Below are 26,551 nucleotides of genomic sequence, written 5' to 3' on the forward strand. Positions count from 1 at the left end.
AAAGCTAGCAGTGAAATCCGCTGACCCCCATGGTCCCAGCAGGGACCTTGCTCGAAGGGGCTAGTTCAGAGGTCAAAGAGTCATTGCTGCAGCATCTCTCCATTCCCATTTTGATCAATGAGGGAGAGCAACAATACTTACCATTTCCCACCAAACACCATTATGGGAGTTCCATAACCACATGGAGTGTAGCAGGGTTGCCAACCCTCCAGGATTGACCTGGAGGCTCCAGGAATTGAAGCTTAATCTGCAGGACACTGCTGTGTGTGACTCTGGACAAAACTCATCGGGACATTAAAAAAGACTGGGATTTCTGTAATTTCCTTTTGAACATTTCTCTTCACCAGATATAAAAGTATTGAAAAGAGGATTGGCGGACAGTCAAGCATCATCCAAGTGGGTAATGAGTCTTTTTGCTTTCCAACTGGCGTAGGAGAGCAGTGTGTCACAAGGATGGATGCTGGAGTGTGCGGCCAAGTCACGTGATGAAACCTGGAGTACATTTAATCACAGTTGGTAACACTGGGTTCAGGGAGACAGCCCACTTCCTTCTTGAGGACAACTGAGAATGGGCAAACCAGAACAATTGTGGGCTGGGATCAGATTGTTGTGAGCAGCCACTTGGTGAACTGATACACTGACTGAGGTTCTCTCTCTGCTTTTGACTCTCAGGTATAGTGTAGATAATGGCTGGCAGCTCCTCTGGCTCTGCACTGGGCTCTTCCCTCCCAGTAACGTGCTACTGCCTCACATCAAGAGGTTCCTCGAGACTCACCCAGCGGAGAGGCTGGCAGCTGACTGCATTCAAAGATTAAACAAGGTGAAAAGGTACAGTAAGAGGATATTCATGCTGACTGCAGTCATCACTGTTAATGTTATAACTCAAGGCGGCTCAATGTGGCAAGTCACAAACTAAAGGATTTATTGATAAGAAGGGCTATATACAATGAAGGGTTTAACAGCACAACTATACAGATCTCCTCCTAACAATGCCCTGACTCTAACTGCAGATTCACAGCCCCGGGGATGAGAGCCCTCACTCACGAAAGGCCCAGGTGCACGCGCTCGCCACTCCATTGGTTCTGACCTGGTCACGTGGCCCATGAAGGATCTCCCCTTAAAGGGGCCACACTACCAGTTGACAACACAATTCTTGGTGAATGTAAGAGATGGAATTGCAGGATGGATTTTCCAATCAGCAAATCCATCACCTTTCATTTTACACAGTTTAATACATGCATTGTAATGAGGCCAACAAGATTGTAATAAACGTGAGTCAACATGAATCTCAGTTGGGCAGAGTATGGGGCATTTTGCATTTTTGGAAAGTCTTTCCACATGTGAATCTACAATCTTGTTGGCGAATCAGATTATGAGTTCAGTCGCACTGTATTTTCCATAAAAACTCTGTTCCACTCCTGCCGTGAGAATGACAGCTGTAAAAACAAAGGAATTGTCAGAGATATGAAAGGAACAGGAACATAGGGAATGAACTGCTTTTTGGATATTGCTGCATTCCCACTGGGAATTAAGGAATTTACTGAATTGCAACTGTACGAAGGCCGTATCCGCAATTTGGAACATTAGCCCCAGAGGCTTCAGAATTAATGAACTGACTGAATTTAGAGATGAGTAGGTTAAAAGGATAGAGCGAGAACCTGGAGAATATGTTTTACTGTGCATTCACCATCGATGTGTGGTTTGTGTTACATATGTGGGCACATATGTGTGTGCACATACCCCTAGCTCATACAATGTACCTTTTTTTGTGTACATATTCATTATGTCTATATACATGTACTTGTGCCTGGGTACATCTACAGGATGTGTCTATATACACATACCTGTGTCTGTGTACATATACATTATGTCTATGTACATGTAACTATGTCTGCGGCTTGAGGAGCTTCGGCTTAGAGTCATTGATCTGGAGGCTGAGCTGCAGACACTGTAACACACCAGGGAGGGAGAGAGCTACCGGGCACTTTGTTTCAGGAGGCGGCCACACCCTTAGGATAGAATCTTCCACTGGAAAGTGGTCAGGGACAGGGAGGTGTGACTGCAGCTGAGGCAGGTGAAGGGACCCAGAGGGCAGGAATGCAATGATCCAACAGATTTGATCCTCTTTCAGCTTGTTTGGATCAGAGTGGGGGCTGTAGGGCGGATGAGCTGACTGACCATGGCACAGTAGTACAGGATGTCATTAAAGCGGGGGAGCATCAAAGAATGTAGTGGTAGTAGGGGGCAGTATAGTGAGGGGATTGACACTGTTCTCTGTAGCAAGGAATCAGAGTCCAGGCGGCTGTATTGCCTGCTCGCTGCCAGGGTTCAGGACATCTGCTCCAGGCTGGAGAGAAACCTATTGTGGGAGGGAGAGGATTCTGTTTTCATGGTCCATGTAGGTACCAATGAGATCAGTAGCATGAGGAAGGAGGTTCTACATAGAAAGTTTGAGGAGTCATAGAATCATCAAGGTTTACAGCATGGAAACAGGCCCTTCAGCCCAACTTGTCCATGCCGCCCTTTTTTAAATCCCTAAGCTAGTCCCAATTGCCCGCATTTGGCCCATATCCTTCTCTACCCATGCAACTGTCTAAATGCTTTTTAAAAGACAAAAATGTAATAGAGAATTAGACAGTAAATTAAACAACAGAACCTCCAAAGTTACAATCTCTGGATTATTACCTGAACCATCTGCAAATTGGCATAGGATACATAAAATTTGAAAGATGAATACATGACCCAAAGACTGGTGAGGAAAAAGTGGGCTTTGGTTCATGGGGCACTGGCATCAGGACTGGAGAAAGTGAGGGCTGGACAGTTGGGATGGCCTACATTTGAACCGTGCTGGGACAGGTGTTCTTGCAAATCACATAACGAGGGAAGTAAAGCGGGTTTAGACTAAATGGGCTGGGGGGAGTGGAGTTGTGGAGAGGGGATACCTAGGCTTACAAAGCAAAAGAATCAGGCAGAATTATAAGGCAGCTATTTAGGTATCGATGCACAGAGTGTGACAGGAAGGGACAGGGTGTATAAACTTAAAGAAAGGTCAGCAAATAGGGTCAAAAAGGGAAAAAATGGTGACAAGGCAAAATTAGTAGCTCTTTGTTTAAACACATGTAGTATTTGGTACAAAATAAATGGATTAACTGCACAACTTAAGGTTTTGATCTTATAGCCATTATAGATATGTGGCTACAAGGAGATCAGAATTGGGAACTAAATATCCTGGGGTATGCGACTTTTTGTAAGGACAGACCGGAAGGAAAGGATGGTGGGATAGCTGCGTTAGTACGAGATGGAATACGTACAATAACAAGAAATGATCTTGGATTGGAAGATGTAGAATCCATATGGGTGGAGTTAAGAAACAACAAGAGGAAGAAGACACTGGTGGGGGTAGTCTAAAGGCACCTTAACAGTAGCTATACTGTGGGATGGAGAATAAATTAGGAGATAATGAAGGCATGTAAAAAAGGCAGTGCTTTAATCATGGGTGACTTTAATCTTTATGTAGATTGGGAAAATCAAATTTACAGAGGTAACCATGAGGAAGATTTCATAGATAGTATTTGGGACAGTTTTCTAGAACAATATGTTGTGGATCCAATCAGGAATCAGGCCATTTTGGATCTGGATATTTGTAATGAGGAAGGTTTATAAACAACCTCAGAGTAAAATATTCCCGAGGAAACAGTGACCATAACATGGGAGAATTTAGCATTCAGTTTAAGAGTGAGTAACTTGTATCAGAAACAACTGTGCTGCATTAAATAAGGGTAATTATAAAGGAATGAGGTCAGAGTTGGCTGGAATGGACTGGCAAAGGAGTTTAGCAAAAAAATGGTTGATCAGCAATGGCAGACGTTTATGAAAATAGCTCACAACAAAAATATATCCCAGTGAGGTAGAAGGATTCGAAGGGGGAAAAAAATCAACCATGGCAATTAAGGATAGTATTAATCTGAAAGAAAAAGTATATAATGTGGCAAAAATTAGTGATAAGCCAGAGGATTGGGAAAAATTTAAAAACCAACAAAAGATGACCAAAAAAAGATGATAAACTGAGTGTAAACTAGCAAGTAATATAAAAATGGACAGCAAGAGCTTCTTTAAATATATAAAAAGGAAGAGAGAGGCCATTGTAAAAGTAGGGCCCTTAGAGAATCACAGAATCCTACAGTGCAGAAGGAGGCCATTCGGCCCATCGAGTCTGCACTGACCACAGTCCCACCTAGACCCTATCCCCATAACCCAATAGATTTACCCTAGCTAGTCCCCCTGACACTAAGGGGCAGTTTAGTATGGCCAAACCACCTAACCCGCACATCTTTGGAGTGTGGGAGGAAACCAGAGCACCCAGAGGAAACCCACGCAGACACAGGAAGAATGTGCAAACTCCACACAGACAGTCACCCAAGCCGGGAATCAAACCCTGGTCCCTGGCACAATGAGGCAGCAGTGTTAACTGTGCCACTGTGCTACCCCAAATGAAAATGAGACTTGGGAAATAATAATGGGGAACCAGGAAATGGTAGAGGAATTAAACAAATACTTGTGTTAGTCTTCGCAATGGATGACTGTAATAACATTCCAAAAATACTAAATAATCAAAGCGCAGAAGGAGGGAAGAAATAAATACAGTAGCTAATACTAGAGAAAAAGTACTAAAGAAACTAATGGAGTTAAAGGCCAATAAGTCCCCTGGACCTGATAGGTCACATCCAGAAAATTAAAGGAAGTAGCTCCAGAGATAGTGGATGCACTGCTAGTAATCTTCCAAGAATCCTTAAATTCTGGAAAGTTCAGAGGATTAGAAAACTGCCAATGTAACACCCTTATGCAAAAAGGGGAGGGGGACAAAAAACAGGTAACCATAGCCAGTTAGCTTAACTTTTGTGATTGGGAAAAGGTTAGATTCTATTATAAAGGATGTCATAGCAGAGCATTTAGAAATACATGATATAATAAAACAGAGTCAGCATAGCTTCACAAATTGATTAGAATTCATTGAGGTGGTCACAAGTAGGAAAGATAAAGGAGGACCAATAGATGTAATATACTTGGATTTCCAAAAACTGTTTGATAAGGTACCACAAAAAGGCTACTTAAGAACCCTGGCAAGAGCCCATAGTATTGGGGGTAGTATATTAACATGGATAAAGGATTGGCTAATAGAAGATAGAGAGTGGAGATGGGCATTTTCAGAAACTAGTAACTAGTGGTGTGCCACAAGGCTCGGTGCTGGGCCACAATTATTTACAAATATATTAATGACTTGGACAAGGGAAATTAATTTATTATTGTCATATTTACAGATGACACAAAAATAGGTGGGAAGGCAAGTGGTGAGGTTGACAAAGAGTCTACAAAGGGGTACAGACAGGTTAGGTGAATTGGCAGATGGAATAAATGTAGGAAAATGTGAAGTTATGTACTTAGGTAGGAAGAATAAAGGAGCTGAATATTATTTAAATGGAGAAAGACTGCAGAAAACTGCAGCACAGAGGGACTTAGGGGGTCCTCATGCATAAATCACAAAAAGCTAGCACTAGGTCAGTGGAATGTTGGGTTTTATTTCAAAGGCAATGGAGTATAAAAATAGGGAGGTCTTGCTAAAACTATACAAGGCACCAGTTAGACCACACCCTGAATAATCTGTTTTGGTCCCTTTATCTAAGGAAAGGTATATTGGCACTGGAGGCAGTTCAGAGAAGGTTCACTAGGTTGATCCTGGAGGGATTGTCTTAGGAGGAGAGATCGAGTAGGTTGGGCCTGTACTCATTGGAGTTTAGAAGAATGAGAGGTGAACTTATTGAGATATATAGGATTTTCAAGGAGCTTGACTGGGTAGATGCTGAGAGGTTGTTTCTCCTTATGAGAGAGTCCAGGACCAGAGGACATACCCTCAGAGTAAGGGGTTATCTATTTAAGACGGAGATGAGCAGGAATTCTTCTCTCAGAGGGTAGTGAATCTGTAGAATTTTCTACAAAGGGAGCTGTAAAGGCTCAAGGTTGAGGTTCAAGGCTGAGATAGATAGATTTTTAATCAGTAAGGGAATCATGAGTTATAGGGATAAGGCAGGAAAGTAGAGCTGAGGATTATATCAGATCAGCCATGATCTCATTGAATGGTGGAACAGACTTGATGGGCCGAATGGCCTACTTCAGTTCCTATGTCTTATGTTCATTTGGTCTTGTGGTCTGGGTATATAGACATGACATGTCTATGTACATTTACCCATGTCCATGTACATATACATTGGGCGAGATTTTCTGCCCCCAGAGTTCCAGAAGCCTGCAAAATCCTTTTACCAGACTTCAGCTGCAAACTAAACTGCTTTCTGCAAAAGCTTTTTTCTCTCTGCACATAAACCACATCATCGCATGACTCTGTTAATCACTCTAATCAGAAATCTCAAGGGAACTTAAACAAAAGTTCATTAACTCTAAACATAACCACTTGCAAGGTTGAAATTTGCTCTCGCAAAATCTGAATTGCATTCCTATGAGAGATACTGATTGCCTGTAGAATAAAGTGAATTTTCAAATCATTCCCCTTAAACACAAAAATAGTATATATATATGCAAAATACATATCAGTTGCACTACTATCATCACACAGGATACATATATATTATGTGTCTATATACATGTCTGTACACACTTTGAAATATTGCTTAATACAGCAGTTCAGATGCTTCAAGAATGCCACCTCAGTCAGGATATATTGAGTGTACTGTGTATAAACATAATCATCACTCACTGACCCGGCAGCTGCTCTTTTTGCTGTCAGATTTGGCTCTCGGAAGAATCCCCCACACCTGCTGGAGGTGGAGGCCATCCAATGCTGGAGCACCAAGATCCTGCACAAAATCTACTTTCCCAATGGCATGGATGAGGTGAGTGGTTTTCCCCAGGCTCCCACTGTTAGAATGTCAAATCGCTCCGCTGTTCATTCTCTCCTCATTCATTCCCTCTCAATCCCCACAGGCATTTGAGATTTTCACCAGCACCAGAGCCAAGGGTCTCTGTGAAAGTATCACCAAGAATTTAAAGCTCAGCTCCTCTGAAGGCCTCAGTCTTTTTATACAGGTTGGAGATAAGGTAAAACATTCACACCATTTAGATTCGGGCACAATCTCTTTTAGTAACAGGTGTGTAAATTAAAAGAATTAAAATTTCCAGCACTCATCAACATAGGATGACTAACTGTCCCAGATTTTCCAGGACTGATCAGGTTCTTGTCCCGTGTGCTGGGTCAGACCTACTTGGGCTGTTCTTTGTCCTGGATTTCTTCCATCTCTGCAGGCTGTATGCACTGGCTGTGGCAGGTTGCTGGTCTGTGCTTGGGGCAGTCAGGCAGGTGCCATTCCTCCACTTGCATCGTGTCACCAGCAGCCCACCTCACCCTCACTCATGGCGGTGTTCCTTATTTCTGTTCCCAGAGCTGGTCATCCGGCATCAACAATCAATGAGTGACTGTCTCCCCCCACACGTGATTTCAACCTTGGGGTGATTGATGAATACCCTTGGGGTGAATGATTAATTCCCCTGGGGGTGATTGATTAACTCCCCTGGGGGTGATTGATGAACTCTCCTGGGAATGATTGATTAACTCTCTTAGGAGTGATTGATTAACTCCCTTGGGGGTGATTGATTAACTCCCCTGGAGGGGTCTTTGATTAAGTCACCTGGCGGTGATTGATTAATTCCCCTGGGAGTGATTGATTAACTCCACTGGGGGTGATTGATTAACTCCCTTGGGGGTGATTGATTAACTCCCCTGGAGGGGTCTTTGATTAAGTCACCTGGCGGTGATTGATTAATTCCCCTGGGAGTGATTGATTAACTCCCCTGGGGGTGATTGATTAACTCCCTGGGAGGGGAGGGAGGGTGATGGGAGGGGTGATTGATTAACTCTCCTGGGATGATTGATTAACTCTCCTGGGGGTAATTGATTATCTGCTTCTTTAAGGGTGAGTGGATGATTGCACGGCGTCTCTGTTTGGGTGGTGCAGGGACTTGTCTACAGCTCAGTGCGATCTCAAGGAGTCTGGCCTTTGTGTTTCTAGGTAATCAGTTTTCCTGAAGGAGATTTCTTCTTTGATTATGTGAGGCACGTGACTGACTGGGTCAAGAAGGAAAAGCCCGTGAAGGATGGTAGGTGCCCACAGAACTAATAAAGTTTATAAAGCTGAAATCCCCTCCTGTCTGTAGTAATACTATGTCTTCATGTCATTTTGTAGGGACTTCAGTCTCTGTGGTTTACAAGGTGCTGTTCATGAGAAAGCTGTGGCTCAATGTCTTTCCTGGCAGAGACCTCAAAGCAGACATCGTGTTCCATTACCCACAGGTGAGTGACCGAGCCACTCCACAGGGGAATGATTGAGTGACCGAGCCACTCCACAGGGGAATGATTGAGTGACCCCCCACTTGCCCCATCCACAGATTGGTGACTGACAGACCCCTAGCCAGAGGGGAGTGACTGAATGAAACCCGCATCGATGTAAGGGATCCCACTCCGCAGGGGAGTGATTGAGTAACATCCCACCCAGTGAACATTTCCTTTTGCATGACAACCAATATTGAACAAATGAGTGGATAACCTGCTTTCGTAGTGCTGGCTGAGGGAGAAATACTGATTAGTTCACCAGCAAGGACTACCCTACTCTTCTGAGGGAGCCATGTCATCTTTCATGTCCGTTTTAAGAGGGTAGACAGATGTAAGCTCTCATCCAAAAGTGGCCACTCAAAGATTCCAACAATCCATGAGCTGTCACTCAGTGCCACCCTGGACCACCCTGGCTCAGGCTAATGTCGATTTTAGTTTGACGATACTTCCGGGACTACATGTCCTCAGGGTGACATGGGATGGTATATTAATTCACGACATCATTGAACCATCTACACAGCAGACATGTTCAGTGATGAACATTCCCTCTCGACTCGGATAACTTCAGCATCATCTCTATATCCAATGAGGGAGACATTTGTGTGGGAAGAGGAAGAGACAGACTATTTGATTGGACAGCCATGCCACTAACATTTGTGAAACATATCTTCCCCTTTGTTAAATTCAAATGTAGCTCCAGATCCACACCTGGACAGTGGCCACACTCACCAGAAAGTCTAATCTCTAAGATAGGTTCGTGCTGGGATAATTGACATCTGCAGGGGGCAGTGCCCTTGCAACGGTGGTAGTGCCGCCTTGAACTGCTGCAGATACATCCTCAGTGTGGTTAGGAAGGGAGTTCCAGGAGTTTGACCCAATGACAGTGAAGGAACAGTGATATTTTTCCAAGTCCGAATGGCTTGGAGGGGAACTTCCAGCAGGTGGTGTTCCCAGGTATCTGTTGCCCTTGTCCTTCGAGAAGGTAACGGTTGTGGGTTTGGAAGGTGCTGTCTAAGGAACCTTGGTAAGTTCCTGTAGAGCATATTGTAGATAGTGCAATATGGCAGACACTGTTTATCGGTAGTGGACGGAATGAATGTTTGTGAATAGGGTGCCAATCAAGTGGGCTGCTTTGTCCTGGAAGAGCTTCTTGATTGTTGATGGGACTGTACTCATCCTGACAAGTGGGGCATATTCTATCACTCTCCTGACTTGGAGCTTGTAGATGGTGGACAGACTTTGGGGAATCAGGAGGTGAGTTACCCGTCGCAGGATTCCTAGTCTTTGACCTGACTGAAAGGGTTGCTGTACCTCAACTTGAGTCAAGACCTTTAGGACAGTAGAAAAGCAAGAGTCAGTGGAACTGTACAGAGGAGAATTTTGGAGGAGTCCATTATTTCTCTCTGGTAATTAAAGACCAGCCAATTGAAAGTAAAAACTTTCTGATCTTCCCCTGTTTATTTCCAAGGAGTTACCAAAGTATTTGCGAGGTTACCACCAGTGCACGAAAGAAGATGCCATCCAGATTGCTGCATTCCTTTACAAAGTGAAGTTCAGTGATGACAAGTCCCAGTTTCTCCATATTCCTAAAATGTTGAAGGATCTGGTTCCTGAGGACATGATTCGGACAATGTCACCTGAGGAATGGAAGAAGGTAATAAAGTTTGTGGTTATTAGAGGAATAATCAGGAGCTCATTAAACCTCTTGGAGGGCAGACCCCACCTCCTGAGGGAGGGCAACATTGAGATGCAATTGTGTCCAATCACTAGAGCCATGGATAGGGCGAATTGGGGAAAGCTCAATTACCTTGTTGTACTAACACAGAGCCAACCCATTGTTTCATCTCCAACCACAATTCACCGGTAGAGCAGATTTTACAGCACATTGAGATCGTTCTGATCCCAGCCTCATTCAGATTATCACACCATCGCCATTTGCTTCGACACATAAAACCATTAAAGCCTGACATTAGAACCTGCCAGGTACACACCTATTAAGATCACTGCATAGAAGAAGACTACAGTTAGGTGGAAACAAAATATTTAATTGAAGAGTATTCCAGAACTGCTGCAAAGTGCATTATCACAGTGCAGCCTGAAGCCAAAGTTGTGCCAATCCCAGAAGGCCATAACGGAAAAACAATCATAAATGACCTTTCTGTTGGCAAAAGTCTCTATTCCCTGAGGCAAAACCAATGACTGCCAAGCCCAGTGTTCAGGAAAAAAAAACATATGAAGCATCCTTGGTGTCTAGAGAGAATATAATACTGGAATTCCGTCTGACATTTTCCTTCAGTTTAAACTCACTTGCAGCCCTGTGGAAATAAGGAGGTAAAACTGGAGAGGAACACAAATGTGGGCAGAGAACTGGGAGAGATATATGGCACTAGAATAGGAAATAATAAGGTATGGTGGGGACAGAGTGAGAGGAAAAGTAATAAAAGTGAACACGAGAGAAATATATTGAAATATTATGTAAATATATTTCTTATAAACATGTAAGATCCTAAAGAGTATTGACAGGATGGAAGTGGAAAAGATGTTTCTTCAGAGAATCTAGGACTAAGGGGTCACTGTTTAAAAATAAAGGGTCACCCATTTAAGACAGAAATGAAGAAAATATTTTCTGAGGATCGTGAGTCTTTGGAACTCTTTCTCAAAAGATGGTGGAAGCATATCTTTAAGGCAGAGATGGATAGATTCTTGATAACAGGGTGGTGAAAAGTTATGGAGAGTATGTGGGGTAACGATCAAATTAGTCATCATCTTATTGAATGGTGGAGCAGGCTCTGGGGGGCCTACTCCTGCTCCTGATTCATATGTTTGTATAAAATCTAAATTAGGGTTACTGTGCCTGTAGTCTAGATTGCAGTGTATAAGTCAACCGGGCATATAAGACAACCCCATTTTCTCAACCCCCAAAGTCATATTTCTGCACATACCCAGCATAAGAGCCAATCCCCATTTGCAGCCACGACATGTTATACTTGCATTAGTAGTATAAGCCTCAGCCCAATAATGGAAGTTCTCCTCATTTAGAAGTGGGCACAAGGATCCACCAGACGAAATGGGTTGTGAGATATATGAGAGTTTAAGACAAGCCCACACGGAACGAACCCCATGATGTGATCAACAAATCTGCCAACCATCCTTACCCACTCCGGCAGCTCATTTTTATATTCAGCATATATACGTCAACCCCTGTTTTTGCAGAGATTTTTGGAGGCTTCAAATGTTGACTTATAAATCAACACCAGTGATATGATATGTGATGCACAGAGTATGGAAAATAAGGCTGGTGAGCTGCAGGTGCAGATAGCCACGAGGAAATATCATGATGTAACAGAAGGCTCAAAGAAGGGCAGGGCTGAATATTAAATATTCCTGATATAAGGTGTTCAGGAAAGATAGGGAAGGAAGCAAAGGTGGAGGGTTGACAATATTGATTAAGAAGACCATTGCAGTGCTGGAAAGAGAGGAAGTATCTGACTGTTCAAGGGCAGAATCTTTTTAGCTAGTGCTAAGGAACAAAAAAGGCCCAACTATATTGCACTTCTGCTCCAAGAAAAAAATAGTGTGGTAATAGTCGGGGATTTTAACTTTCCCAACATTGCCTGCGACAGCTATAGTATTAGAGGGTTGGATGGAGAGAAATTTGTTGAGTGTATTCAGGAGAAATTTCTCATTCGGTATGTGGATGGCCCGACTAGAGAGGGGGCGAAACTTGACCTCCTCTTGGGAAATAAGGAAGGGCAGGTGACAGAAGTGTTAGTGAGGGATCACTTTGGAACCAGTGACCATAATTCTATTAGTTTTAAGATAGCTATGGAGAATGATGGGTCTGGCCCAAAAGTTTAAATTCTAAATTGGGGCAAGGCCAATTTTGATGATATCAGGCAGGAACTTTCAAAAGTTAATTGGGGGAGACTGTGGGAAGGCAAAGGGATGTCTGGTAAGTGGGAGGCTTTCAAAAGTGTGTTAACCGGGGTTCAGGGTAAGCACATTCCTCTTAGAGTGAAGGGCAAGGCTGGTAGAAGTAGGGAACTCTGGATGACTCGGGATATTGAGGCCCTGGTCAAAAAGAAGAAGGAGGCACATGACATGCATAGGCAGCTGGGATCAAGTGAATCCCTTGAAAAGTATAGGAGGTGTAGGAGTAGAGTTAAGAGAGAAATCAGGAGGGCAAAAAGGGGACATGAGATTATTTTGGCAGATAAGGCAAAGGAGAATCCAAAGAGCTTCTACAAATACATAAAGGCCAAGAGAGTAGGGCCTCTTAAGGATCAACAAGGTCATCTATGTGCGGATCCACAAGAGATGGGTGAGTTCCTAAATGAATATTTCTCATCAGTATTTACTGTTGAGAAAAGCATGGACGTTAGGGAACTTGGGGAAATAAATAGGGATGTCTTGAGGAGTGTACATATTACAGAGAATGAGGTGCTGGAACTCTTAAAGCGCATTAAGATAGATAAATCCCCGGGACCTGATGAAGTGTATCCCAGGACATTGTGGGAGGCTAGGGAGGAAATTGCAGGTCCCCTAGCAGAGATATTTGAATCATCGATAGTCACAGGTGAGGTGCCTGAAGATTAGAAGGTGGCAAATGTTGTGTCTTTGTTTAAAAAGGGCTGCAGGGAAAAACCTGGAAACTACAGGCCAGTGAACCTCACATCTGTGGTGGGTAAGTTGTTGGAAGGTATTTTGAGAGACAGGATCTACAGGCATTTGGAGATGCAAGGACTGATTAAGGACCGTCAGCATGGCTTTGTGAGTGAAAAATCATGTCTCTCAAATTTAATTGAGTTTTTTGAAGGGGTAACCAAGAAGGTAGATGAGGGCAGTGCAGTTGATGTTGTCTACATGAACTTTAGCAAGGCCTTTGACAAGGTACCGCATGGTAGGTTGTTGCATAAGGTTAAATCTCACAGGATCCAGGGTGAGATAGCTAAATGGATACAAAATTGGCTTGTAGAGGGTGGTTGTAGAGGATTGTTTTTCAAACTGGAGGCTTGTAACCAGCAGTGTGCCTCAGGGATCAGTGCTGGGTCCGCTGTTATTTATCATTTATATTAATGATTTGGATGAGAATATGGGAGGCATGGTTAGTAAGTTTGCAGATGACACCAAGATTGGTGGCATAACAGACAGTGAAGAAGGTTATCTAGGATTGCAAAGGGATCTTGATCAATTGGGCCAGTGGACTGACGAATGGCAGATGGAGTTTAATTTAGATAAATGCGAGGGATGCATTTTGGTAGATTGAACCAGGGCAGGAGTTACTCAGTTAATGATAGGCCGTTGGGGAGAGTTACAGAACAAAGAGATCTAGGGGTTCATGTTCATAGTTCCCTGAAAGTGGAGTCACAGATGGACAGAGTGGTGAAGGAGGTATTCAGCATGCTTGGTTTCATTGGTCAGAACATTGAATACAGGAGTTGGGATGTCTTGTTGAAGTTGTACAAGACATTGGTAAGGCCACACTTGGAATACTGTGTACAGTTCTGGTCACCCTATTATAGGAAGGATATTATTAAACTAGAAAGAGTGCAGAAAAGATTTACTAGGATGCTACTGGGACTTGATGGTTTGAGTTATAAGGAGAGACTGGATAGACTGGGACTTTTTTCTCTGGAATGTAGAAGGCTGAGGGGTGATCTTATAGAGGTCTATAAAATAATGAGGGGCATAGATCAACTAGATAGTCAATATATTTTCCCAAAGGTAGGCGAGTCTAAAACTAGTGGGCATAGGTTTAAGGTAAGAGGAGAGAGATACAAAAGGGTCCAGAGGGGCAATCTTTTCACACACGGGGTGGTGAGTGTCTGGAACAAGCTGCCAGAGGTAGTAGTAGGCGGGTACAATTTTGACAGTTGCATGGGTATGATGGGTATAGAAAGATATGGGCCAAATGCGGGCAATTGGGACTAGCTTTGGGATTTAAAAAAAAAGGGCAGCATGGACAAATTGGGCCGAAGGGCCTGTTTCCATGCTGTAAACCTCTATGACTCTGACTTGGGGCGGCATAGTGGTTAGCACTGCTGCCTCATAGCGCCAAGGACCCGGGCTTAATTCCAACCTCGGGTGACTGTGTGGAGTTTGCATGTTCTCCCTGCGTCTGCGTGGGTTTTTCTGCCGGATGCTCCGGTTTCCTCCCACAGTGCAAAGATGTATGGGTTAGGTTGATTGACCATACTAAATTGCCCCTTAATGTCAGGGAGATTAGCAGGGTAAATACGTGGGGTTAGGGGATTGGGCCGTGGGCCGCTGTGTTGTCCGTGCAGACTCAATGGGCCAAATGTCCTCCTTCTATACTGTCGGGATTCTACATTGCTTGGTGTAGTCTATAGTCCACCAACCAGAGGGAAAATATAGTGGAACAAATTTGCAATGAAATTACAGAGAAAGGCAAGGATTTTAGAGTGGTTATAATAGGAGACTTTACTTATCTGGATATATACTGGAGTAATAATAATGCAAATGGCGGAGAGGGGTAAGAATTCCTAGAGTGTGTTCAGGAAAATTTTCTACATCCATATATTTCCAATCCAATGAGAAAGGAGGAATTGTTAGACCTGATTCTTGGGAATGAGATGGGCTTAAATGGATCCAGTGTCATTAGCGGATCATTAGAGAATAGTGATCATTGGATCATCATGTTAAGGTTGGCTGTGGAAAAGAACAAACAACAATGCAGAAAAAGAATAATTACTTGGAGAGAGAGCCAGCTTGGATGGGGTAAGAATGAATCTGGTCCGGATAAATTGGACTCATTAAAGATTAGCAGGCAGAACTGTAACTGAACAATGAAAACCAAAACGTTTTCTTTAGGCATATAAATAATAAACAGGTGGTGAGAGGAGGAGTGGGGCTGATTAGAGACCAATTTGGGGTAACACCATGAAGGCAGGGGACATGGTTGAGGCATTAAATGAGTACTTTGCATCTGTCTTTACCAAGGAAAAAGGTCATGGTGAAAGAGAAGGTAGTTCAGGCACTTGGTGATAAGTTTAAATTTGGTAAGGAGAACGTATTCGTTAGGCTGATTGTACCTAAAATTGGTAAGGGATCAGGATGAGATGCATCCAAGAATACTGAGGGAAGTGAAGGTGGAAATTGCAGGGATACTGGCTTTGTTTTCCAATTCTCCTTGGATACACAGGTGGTGTGAGAGGACTGAGAATTGCAAATGTTACACCCTTGTTCAAAAAGGGTGCAAAGATAAGACAAGCAACCAAAGGCCAGTCAGTTTCATCTCAGTAGAACCAAAATGAGTAGACACTAGGGATAATACAGATTAATTAAGAAGAGGAAGCTTAGATTTGTTGAGGGGAAATTGTGTCTCAAATTTTCTTGAGTTTTTTGAAGAGGTAACAGAAAGGGTTGATGAGGGTAATGTTGTTGACGTAGTGTACATGGACTTCTGAAAAGCATTTGATACAGTGCTACACAACAGACTTGAGAAAAGTTATAGCTTGTGGAATAAAAGTGGCAGCAGTAACAGGGATAACATGAAAAGGAAACTAGTTGAGGGATAGGAATCAGAGAGGACGTGGTGAACTGTTGCTTTTTGGAAAGGACAGTTTTATAGCAGAGTTCTCCAGGAGCACTCCTCTTCCTTGACACATATTAGTGACTTGGTGTACTGGACAGGATTTGCAGATGACACAAAACTTATAAGTATTTTGAGGAAGATGATGTTAAAATTCAAAACTAGACATAGGTAGGTTGTAGAATGGGCAGACAAGTGGTTAAAAAGTGGAAACATTCCCCACTGGTTGGAATCATACCTGGCACAATGGAAGATGATTGAGGTGGTTGGAAGTCAATCATCTCAGCCCAAAAGGTTGCTGCAGGAGTTCCTCAGGGTAATGTCCTAGGCTCAACCCCCTTCACCATGAACGAATAAATAAAAACATTCCAAAGCCCAAAAATACAACAACATTGTCAACATATCATTTGGATGGAAAGGGCAGTGCAGATTGAAAACAGCTCCAGGGCTCATTGCATGTGAGGGCTAACCACATCCTTGTTGGATTTTGTTTTTGCAGTCTATTGTGGCAGTATGCAACAGGCATACAGGGAAGACCACTGATGAAGTCAAGCTGGCATTCCTCAAATTGCTGTACCGCTGGGCAACATTTGGATCAGCTTTTTTTGAAGTGAAGGTACAGTGCTGCCATCGAGTGATTTGTAGCTGTGGATTTCAACGTGTCTGTGCAATGTCCGGTGCCACAGAGTGAGCGCGTGATCTGTGTTTATTAATGATTCCTTTATTCCGGAGCAGGTTTCAAATGAATGGAATGAGGGTAAAATGTATTCAGTGGCTAATTTTCAGGCCTTAGATATTGTTGATAAGTATTGCTGACACGGCTTGGCTGGAATAAGAGAACAAATTAGGAAGAGTAGACAGCCCTTAGCCCTTAATGCCACAAAGGGAATTTCTTCACTTGCCAGAGAGGGTCGCATCCTCTCTCACTATCCAGTGGCTTACTTCAGCCTGGTGTGGAAGGGCCACTCATGATTCTGTAGAACTACTAACAGGGCTCTATTGACGTTATGAAATTCCAATCAGTGTTCATTTCCTGGCTAAACCCAGCAGCTTTGAGATGAGCGGGCCAGGATCGCTGCATTTGAATTGCTCGTCGAGTGGAAGAGTTCAAATTCTTCCCTGTATTTGGTTAGTCAGTGTTTATTGGGGTTTATTTTCACCTACCCTACCTGCAGCTAAAGCTTTGGAGACAGCCCTGAAATGGAGTCAGTGGCCTTGGTGGTGCTCACCCCAGTTTGATCTCGCATTTTTGATCTGAAACTATAAAAAATGATCGTAAAAGTTTTTACAAGTATATAAAAAGGAATAGAGTGGCTAGAGTGAATGTTGGACCCTTGGAAGATGAGAGGGGGGATTTAATAGTGGAAAACGAGGAAATGGCTGAGACTTTAAATAAGTTCTTTGTGTCGGTCTTCACGGTGGAAGACACAAATAGTTTGCCGAATATTAGAGATCGAGAGTTGGTGGGAGGGGAGGTCCTTAATACAATTACTGTTACTAAGGAGGTGATGCTTGGTAGACTAATAGGACTGAAGGTAGACAAGTCCCCGGGCCCGGATGGAATGCATCCCAGGGTACTGAAAGAAATGGCTGAGGTAATAGCAGATGCGTTAGTAGTAATTTATCAAAATTCGCTGGACACTGGGGTAGTGCCGGCTGACTGGAAAACAGCTACTGTTACGCCGCTGTTTAAAAAAGGAAGTAGACAAAAGGCGGGTAACTACAGGCCGGTTAGCTTAACGTCCGTAGTTGGGAAGATGCTAGAGTCCATTATTAAAGAGGAAACAACAGAGCACCTGAATAAGAATGGTTCGATCAAGCAGACGCAGCATGGATTCATGAAGGGAAAGTCGTGTTTGACGAATCTACTGGACTTTTATGAAGATGTCACTAGTGCGGTTGACAGAGGGGAACCGGTGGATGTGGTGTTTTTAGATTTCCAGAAGGCGTTCAATAAGGTGCCTCACAAAAGGTTGCTGCAGAAGATTGGGGTACACGGAGTTAGGGGTAAGGTGTTGGCGTGGATTGGGGATTGGCTATCTAACAGAAAGCAGAGAGTTGGGATAAATGGGTGCTTTTCTGGTTGGCAGTTGGTGACCAGTGGCGTGCCGCAGGGATCGGTGCTGGGGCCTCAATTGTTTACCATTTACATAGATGATCTGGAGGAGGGGACTGAATCTAGGGTATTCAAGTTTGCTGATGACACAAAGGTGAGTGGGAAAGCGAATTGCGTGGAGGACGCGGAAAGTCTGCAGAGAGATTTGGATAGGCTGAGCGAGTGGGCGAGGATCTGGCAGATGGAATATAACGTTAGCAAATGTGAGGTTATCCACTTTGGAAGAAATAATAGTAAATTGGAATATTATTTAAATGGAGAAAAATTACATCGTGCGACTGTGCAGAGGGACCTGGGGGTCCTTGTGCACGAATCGCAAAAACTCAGTCTGCAGGTGCAGCAGGTGATCAAGAAGGCGAATGGAATGTTGGCCTTTATCGCGAGGGGGATAGAATATAAAAGCAGGGAGGTCTTGCTGCAACTGTACAAGGCACTGGTGAGGCCGCAACTGGAGTACTGTGTGCAGTTTTGGTCCCCTTATTTGCTAAAGGATATATTGGCCTTGGAGGGAGTGCAGAGAAGGTTCACCAGGTTGATACCGGAGATGAGGGGTGTAGTTTATGAGGAGAGATTAAACAGATTGGGTCTGTACTCGTTGGAGTTTAGAAGGATGAGGGGTGATCTTATAGAGACATATAAGATAATGAAGGGGCTGGATAGGGTAGAGGTGGAGAGATTCTTTCCACTTAGAAGGGAAACCAGAACTAGAGGGCACAGCCTCAAAATAAGGGAGGGCCGGTTCAGAACAGAGTTGAGGGGGAACTTCTTCTCTCAGAGGGTAGTGAATCTCTGGAATTCTCTGCCCATTGAAGTGGTGGAGGCTTCCTCGTTGAATATGTTTAAATCACAGGTAGATAGTTTTCTGATCGATAAGGGAATTAGGGGATATGGGGAGCAGGCGGGTAAGTGGAACTGATTCGCTTCAGATCAGCCATGATCTTGTTGAATGGCGGGGCAGGCTCGAAGGGCCAGATGGCCTACTCCTGCTCCTATTTCTTATGTTCTTATGAAACTCTGCCAGATCTCTGCTGAATTTAAACGGTGCAACTTCACCACTGGAATGTACCCTCTGCTCATCCATCACCCAAAGGTCAAAATCAAACCCAGATTGTCTCTGCTGCTATTGGAGGTCACGGGGACTGCTGTGGGTGTCAAAGGATCTATTGATGATTTGGGTCTATGGGGGAGTGAGTTAACAGATGTGTGTGCCCCACTGTCTGTGTTAGGACCTGTGAGTCTATCGGGATCTCTAAGTGTGTTGGCAGCTATTGGGTGTGTTAGTGGTCTTATGATCCCTGTAGCAACCAGTAACATTTGAAAAGATGTGAATTTCCCAGCGACTGATGGAAATAACCAAAGGATAAGTTTTATTCACATTTTAAGACTTTTACTGTAACAAATTAACTCAGCTCAATATAGTACAAACACGACTTAAGCAGCAACTAATACATCAAACTAAAGAAAATATATTTGTGCATTAACTAACACAGTCAAGGTACATCTTACAATTCTCTTTTGCTTTGTACCACACTTCTCCTTACCATGCTAAGTCGAAATGTCCAATGTTCTTTGAGCCCAGATTTCTGGATCCAGTTTTCAACAGCAAGGCCCACTTCAACTATTCCCTGTTTTCTAAATCTCTGAAAGCCCTGTTTGTTCTGTTCCCTGCCTTTAAAACAGAAAATAACTCTTACCAGCATCCTTTTTGGTGGTTAGCACAAAACAGTCCATCTGCTTTACCACATCAGTAGCTCTTTTGTTTCTCTGCTTTGCGAAAAGCATCTGTCATTTGTTAGTAAGATGCCACGTAAAGGCATTAAGACTGTCATTTCAATAGGTTTTCGTTTGCTTCTCTCCCCCATGACAACCAGGTCACATGGGCATGTCTCTAATTGTCCTAATTGCACCATCCCCCCTTTTTTTTTAGAACATTCTGTTTCACCTTAAGGTAAAGGGGACATTTTAAAACATGACCAATGTGTAACACTCAGCTTTCTCATTAGGGGTAGGGTGGTCACAAAATATAATGGTCTTGTAGCTCGATATCTTATAACCCAAAATTTCCTGGAAGTTTTGATGTGGCACAAATAGTGTTGGACTTGTGCCTTTCCCTGATGAAATTGCACAGACAAAATTACCTGCTCTCAGCTCAAGCATAAGGACACAAGAACTAGGAGGAAGAGTGGGCCATCTGGCCCCTCGAGCCTGCTCCGCCATTCAATAGGATCATGGCTGATCTTTTCGTGGACTCAGCTCCACTTACCCGCCTGCTCACCATAACCCTTAATTCCTTTTCTGTTCAAAAATTTATCTATCCTTGCCTTAAAAACATTCAATGAGGTAGCCTCAACTGCTTCACTGGGCAGGGAATTCCACAGATTCACAACCCTTTATGTGAAGAAGTTTCTTTTCAACTTAGTCCTAAATCTGCTCCCCCTTATTTTGAGGCCATGCCCCCTAGTTCTAGTTTCACCCGCCAGTGGAAACAACTTCTCTGCTTCAATCTTATCTATTCCCTTCATAATCTTATATGTTTCCATAAGACCTCACCTCATTAGAAACATAGAAAACTACAGCACAAAACAGGCCCTTCGGCCCCACAAGTTGTGCCGAACATATCCCTAACTTTTAGGCCTACCTATAACCCTCCATCCTATTAAGTCCCATGTACTCATCCAGGAGTCTCTTAAAATACTCTATTGAGTTTGCCTCCACCACCACTGACGGCAGCCGATTCCACTCGCCCACCACCCTCTCTGTGAAAAACTTCCCCCTAACATTTCCCCTGTACCTACCCCTCAGCACCTTAAACCTGTGTCCTCTCGTAGCAGCCATTTCCACCCTGGGAAAAAGCCTCTGAGAGTCCACCTGATCTATGCCTCTCAACATCTTATATACCTCTATTAGGTCTCCTCTCATCCTACGTCTCTCCAAGGAGAAAAGACCGAGCTCCCTCAGCCTATCCTCATAAGGCATGCCACTCAATCCAGGCGACATTCTTGTAAATCGCCTCTGCACCCTTTCAATCTTTTCCACATCCTTCCTGTAATGAGGTGACCAGAACTGAGCATAGTACTCCAAGTGGGGTCTGACGAGGGTCTTATATAGCTGCATCATTATCCCCGGACTCCTAAACTCAATCCCTCGATTGATAAAGGCCAGCACACCATACGCCTTCTTAACCACCTCCTCCACCTGCGGGGCCGATTTTAGAGTCCTGTGGACCCAGACCCCAAGGTCCTTCTGATCCTCTACCGTACTAAGAGTCTTTCCCTTTATATTGTACTCCTTCATCCCATTCGACCTGCCAAAATGGACCACTACGCATTTATCTGGGTTGAAGTCCATCTGCCACTTCTCCGCCCAGTCTTGCATCCTATCTATGTCCCTCTGTAACTTCTGACATCCCTTCAGACTATCCACAACCCCACCAACCTTCGTGTCATCGGCAAACTTACCAACCCATCCCTCCACTTCCTCATCCAGGTCATTTATGAAAATGACAAACAGCAAGGGTCCCAGAACAGATCCCTGGGGCACACCACTGGTGACCGACCTCCAATTAGAAAAAGACCCATCTATACACACTCTCTGCCTCCTTTGGGCAAGCCAGTTCTGGATCCACAGGGCAGCAGCCCCTTGGATCCCATGCCCTCTCACTTTTTCGAGAAGCCTTGCATGGGGGACCTTAACGAATGCCTTGCTAAAATCCATATAAACCACATCTACCGCTTTCCCTTCGTCAATGTGTTTAGTCACATTTTCAAAGAACTCCACCAGGCTTGTAAGGCATGACCTGCCTTTGACAAAGCCATGCTGAGTATTCTTGAGCATACTAAACCTCTCTAAATGCTCATAAATCTTGTCCCTCAGGATCTTCTCCATCAGCTTACCAACCACTGAGGTTAGACTCACTGGTCGGTAATTTCCTGGGCTATCCCTATTCCCCTTCTTGAAAATAGGAACCACATCCGCAATCCTCCAATCCTCCGGCACCTCTCCCATCTCCATCGACGACGCAAAGATCATCGCCAGAGGCTCTGCAATCTCTTCCCTCGCCTCCCACAGTAACCTGGGGTACATCCCATCCGGACCCGGCGACTTATCTATCTTGATGCCATTCAAAGATTCCAGCACAACCTCTTTGTTAAAGTCCACATACTCAATCTTTTCAGTCCACCGCAAGTCCACAGTACATCCACCATTCATCCATCATTCTTCTGAACTCCAATGAGTATAGCCCCGGTCTACTCAGTTTCTCCTCATAAGCCAACCCTCTCAACTCCAGAATCAACCTGGTGAATCTCCTCTGCACCCCCTCCTGTGCCAGTATATCCTTTCTCAAGTAAGGAGACCAAAACTGTACACAGTACTCCAGGTGTGGCCTCACCAGCACCTTATACAGCTGCAACATAACCTCGCTGTTTATAAACTCCATCACATGAACTTCCTCAGTCATTTGCATTGTTATGTCCAGCAATGTACTCTGCTGTTCATTTACATAATTCCACCCTTTTCAAAGCCCAAATTAGGCGGGTTTACATGAGTGACACACTGGCGTCAATCACTGATTTGCTATTTAGATGCCGCACAACCTGAAATCAGTTTATCTCAGATCTTTGGAGTTTAGTTGTTCATTCTTGGCAATTTTTACCAAATCAGTATTAGTTAAACCGTAAGTTCAACTTGATGCTATCAGTTACAGCATCTCCAAAATTTCCTGATCTCTCACCCCCCCCCCCCCCCCCCATCCCTTGCTCCCCACCGTCCCACTGCCCATTCCGAAAGGCCAAGCAGCTGAAATGAATAATCCTTGCTCTGGGAGAGGAACAACACTCTGAACAGGTTCTGAGAGTGAAGTAAGAACATGGCACATGCTGAAATTTCTTACTCTGTAAGACATTGTGAGGAAAGGAGTGGGAATGGAGGGATACAAAAGAGTGGTCTAGTTTGGACCAGGGAGCGGCGCGGGCTAATTGTTCTTTGTTTCTCGTTTCAAGGCTTCATTCTATGATCATCTTGCTGGTGCCAGTACAGAGCGAGACTGCGGATAGTTGGGAACCTGTCTCGGGGGCAGGGAATTCATATGGTGTTCGTGGAAGTGGAAATGAATAGGGTTGGGAAGCATTTTCCGATCAGGGCCAGTGTGATCTCCTGGACTCGTTTCGATCGCCTCAGGGGGTCGGAGAGGAATTTCCCAGATTTTTTTTTCCCCATATTGGCCCTGGGGTTTTCACTCTGGGTTTTCGCCTCTCCCTGGAGATCACATGGTCTGGAATGGGGGGGTAGGGGTGAGTTAATAGGTTGTGATGAACAAAGCATCATAGCTGTGAGGGACAGCTCGGTGGATAGGATATTAGTATGTAGATAGACTGGAAAATTGGGCGGGGATCCTGGATTCAGGATTCAATCCTGGACCGGGGAGCGGCGCGGGCTTGGAGGGCCGAAGGGCCTGTTCCTGTGCTGTATTGTTCTTTGTTCTTTGTTTTGTTGAAATTCTTGAATCTGCTACACTCCTCTGACGTTCCTTCCTTGGAGGCACAGTGCAAATCCCATTTTGGAGCAACTTGAGGCAGTAACGACCAGGAGCAGCTCCAAGGAGTTTTTCCACCAACATCACTCAAAAAAAATTCAAACTACATCTGGTAGTTTTATTTTTCCAATGATATAAAGGCATCACTCATAAGTTATTGGGTAAACACATTGTAGGTTCATTCATTAAGACTAGGCACATGTGAACCAAGGTGTGTGTGTGCGTGTATGCATGTGTATGTGTACAAAAAGAATTAATGATCATTGTCGGATTGTTGTAAAAACCCATCTGGTTCACTAATGCCCTTTAGGGAAGGAAATCTGCCGTCCTTACCTGGTCTATACGTGACTCCAGATCCACATCAATGTGATTAACTTTTATCTGCCACTCAGTTCAAGGGTAATCAGGGATGAGCAACAATTGCTTGTTAGTAATGTCCACATCTCATGAAAGCATTAAAAAAAACTCTTGTCTCTGAGTCTGGAGTTTGTGGGTTCAAATCTCCAAAAGCTTCATCTCACAATCTACTCCAGTGCAGTACTGAGGGAGTGCAGCATCTTACTTTCTGATCACATGTTAAATCTATATGGATTTTAGTAAAGCGTTTGACAAGGTCCCTCATGGCAGGCTGGTGCAAAAGGTTAAATCTCACGGGATAAAAGGTGAGCTAGCTAGATGGGTGGAGAACTGGCTTAGCCATAGAAGACAGAGGGTAACAGTGGAGGGGTCTTTTTCCGGTTGGAGCTCTGTGACTAGTGGTGTTCACAGTAAGAAGTCTCACAACACCAGGTTAAAGTCCAACAGGTTTATTTGGTAGCAAATACCATAAGCTTTCGGAGCGCTGCTCCTTCGTCAGATAGAGTGGGAATGTGCTCTCAAACAGTGCACAGACACAAAATCAAGTTACAGAATACTGAATTCTAGTTGGACACATGAGCGGCGCAGGCTTGGAGGGCCGAAGGGCCTGTTCCTGTGCTGTATTGTTCTTTGTTCTTTAAACTGAGACCCTGTCTGCCCTCTCAGATGGGTGTAAAAGATCCTATTTGGAAGAAGAATAGCACAACTTAACTGCTATCCTGGGATGTTCTGAGGGGAAGGTGCTGCAGAAATACGAATCACTCTGAATATTTTAGATATTTACATGATCAGTCTAACATGTTAACAGTTTTTTTGCCGCTGTTTTTGAGTGTTGCTGTCATCATGGACTTTACCTTTACAACAGTAAACAGAAATGAGGGAGTAAATCAGGTGGTAAAACGTCAGGGATCTCATCTCGACAACAATGAGTTCAACCCTTGGGTCACACTTCCTTCTCCTCATTCTGAAAGTGTTGGTGGTTTTTTCCAGACCACTAAAGGACACTTTTGTGACGTATTAGAATGTTCTGCTTCACACTCCACATACACACTTTCACTAAACAACACCCAGGCAGGCAGTAAAACTCTGAATTAACCAGCTCACCTGCCATAAAGGGAGCAGCTTTGTGCTGGATGCCACTCAATCCACATCTGGAGTGTAAAACAGGCCTAGGCTGACTCTGGACTGGATCCTGACCCCAATCCTACTGCTGACCCCAGTTTGAGTTCTCACCCAGACTCCTGATCCCAGCCCCAGAGTTGAGCTTTGAAAGAAATTTCACTGAAAGTCCCATTAATAAGTTAAACATGGACAACTGTGTAAATCTCAACACCATGTCTGTATGTGGAACAATCCTAAAAATTCAGGCTGTTACATGCATGTGCATGCACCTTGGTTTATTGTGTGGGGGTGTGTGTGATTTTGTGACTGTATTTAGTGGTTCTGTGTAACTATATTGTGGCACATTGATATTGTATTAAATCAGTCCTCAGTACAACAGGCTGACACTAATTTAACATTAATTTGGCTTTTAAAGATACTAACAAAGCATTCTTTTTCCATTCTAGCAAACATCTGAGCCCAATTTTCCAGATATTGTGCGGATAGCTATCAACAAACAAGGGGTAACGGTGATAAACCCGCGGACCAAGGTAAAGAACCCAACTACTTGTAAACACCAAGAATCAGGGACTCAAGTTCTGAAACAGGCAACTCAGAGGGACAAGGAAAGAATCTCTGTTTATATCATGCCCTTCATAACCTCAGCATATCCTAAAGTGCTTTATAAGCAACTAAATAAGTCACAGTGGCTTTATAGGTAATTTGACCAAGCGTATACTGGGTGATCGCTTTGCTGAGCACCTTCGGTCTGTGCGTAATCAGGACACTGACCTTCCAGTTGCTTGCCATTTGAACACACGATCCTGCTCCCATGCCCACATGTCTGTCCTTGGCCTGCTGCAATGCTCCAGTGAAGCTCGACGCAAACTGAAGGAACAGCATCTCGTCTTCCGGCTCGGCACCTTACAACCTTCCGGTCTCAACAACGAATTCAACAACTTCAGATGATTAACTCTACCCCACCTCGACCCCTTTGTTTCTATTCTGTTTTATTTAATATTTTACTGTTCTCTACCTTTTATTTCTTTATTGTCTTTCTTCATTTTTCTCCCCCCCCCCCCCCCCACTCTTTCCCCCTTCCCTTACCTTTTTCTCCCCATTTGCTTCTCCTTTTCTAAATCTCACTCTGCCCCATCCATTCTCATCCCTTTCCCCCAACATCTTCATTTTAGCTTCTCTGCCGTTCGGCCATTCACACTTTCTATTCTCTCTGTGTACAGCAGTCTTTTCCCCTGGTTTCTGTGGCTATGACTCATCTTTCATTCCCACGTAAATATCTCCCATTTTCTATGCCTTTTAGCTTTGACAAAGGGTCATCTAGATTCGAAACGTCAACTCTTTTCTCTCCTTACAGATACTGCCAGACCTGCTGAGATTTTCCAGCATTTTCTCTTTTGGTTACAGATAATTTGCACATAGCGAGTTCCCATGTTTCAAGAAAATTTCCTTGGATAACTCGCATCTCATTGATCTCAT

At 43.9% G+C, this 26,551-nt stretch overlaps 1 protein-coding gene across 1 annotated transcript in view; it reads left to right on the top strand.

Moving 5' to 3' along the window:
* LOC144491833 (unconventional myosin-VIIa-like) overlaps positions 1–26,551 on the top strand; it is a 162,924-nt gene that overhangs the window by 123,408 nt on the left and 12,965 nt on the right. The window contains exons 39-46 of the mRNA XM_078210126.1: positions 673–828; positions 6,797–6,902; positions 6,994–7,107; positions 8,076–8,163; positions 8,250–8,356; positions 9,864–10,049; positions 16,447–16,563; positions 25,522–25,605. Coding sequence (XP_078066252.1) covers positions 673–828; positions 6,797–6,902; positions 6,994–7,107; positions 8,076–8,163; positions 8,250–8,356; positions 9,864–10,049; positions 16,447–16,563; positions 25,522–25,605 — 958 coding nt within the window. The remainder of the gene's footprint in view (positions 1–672; positions 829–6,796; positions 6,903–6,993; positions 7,108–8,075; positions 8,164–8,249; positions 8,357–9,863; positions 10,050–16,446; positions 16,564–25,521; positions 25,606–26,551) is intronic.

Source organism: Mustelus asterias, chromosome 3, assembly GCF_964213995.1.
Source record: "Mustelus asterias chromosome 3, sMusAst1.hap1.1, whole genome shotgun sequence".
NCBI classification, from domain to species: Eukaryota; Metazoa; Chordata; class Chondrichthyes; order Carcharhiniformes; family Triakidae; genus Mustelus; species Mustelus asterias.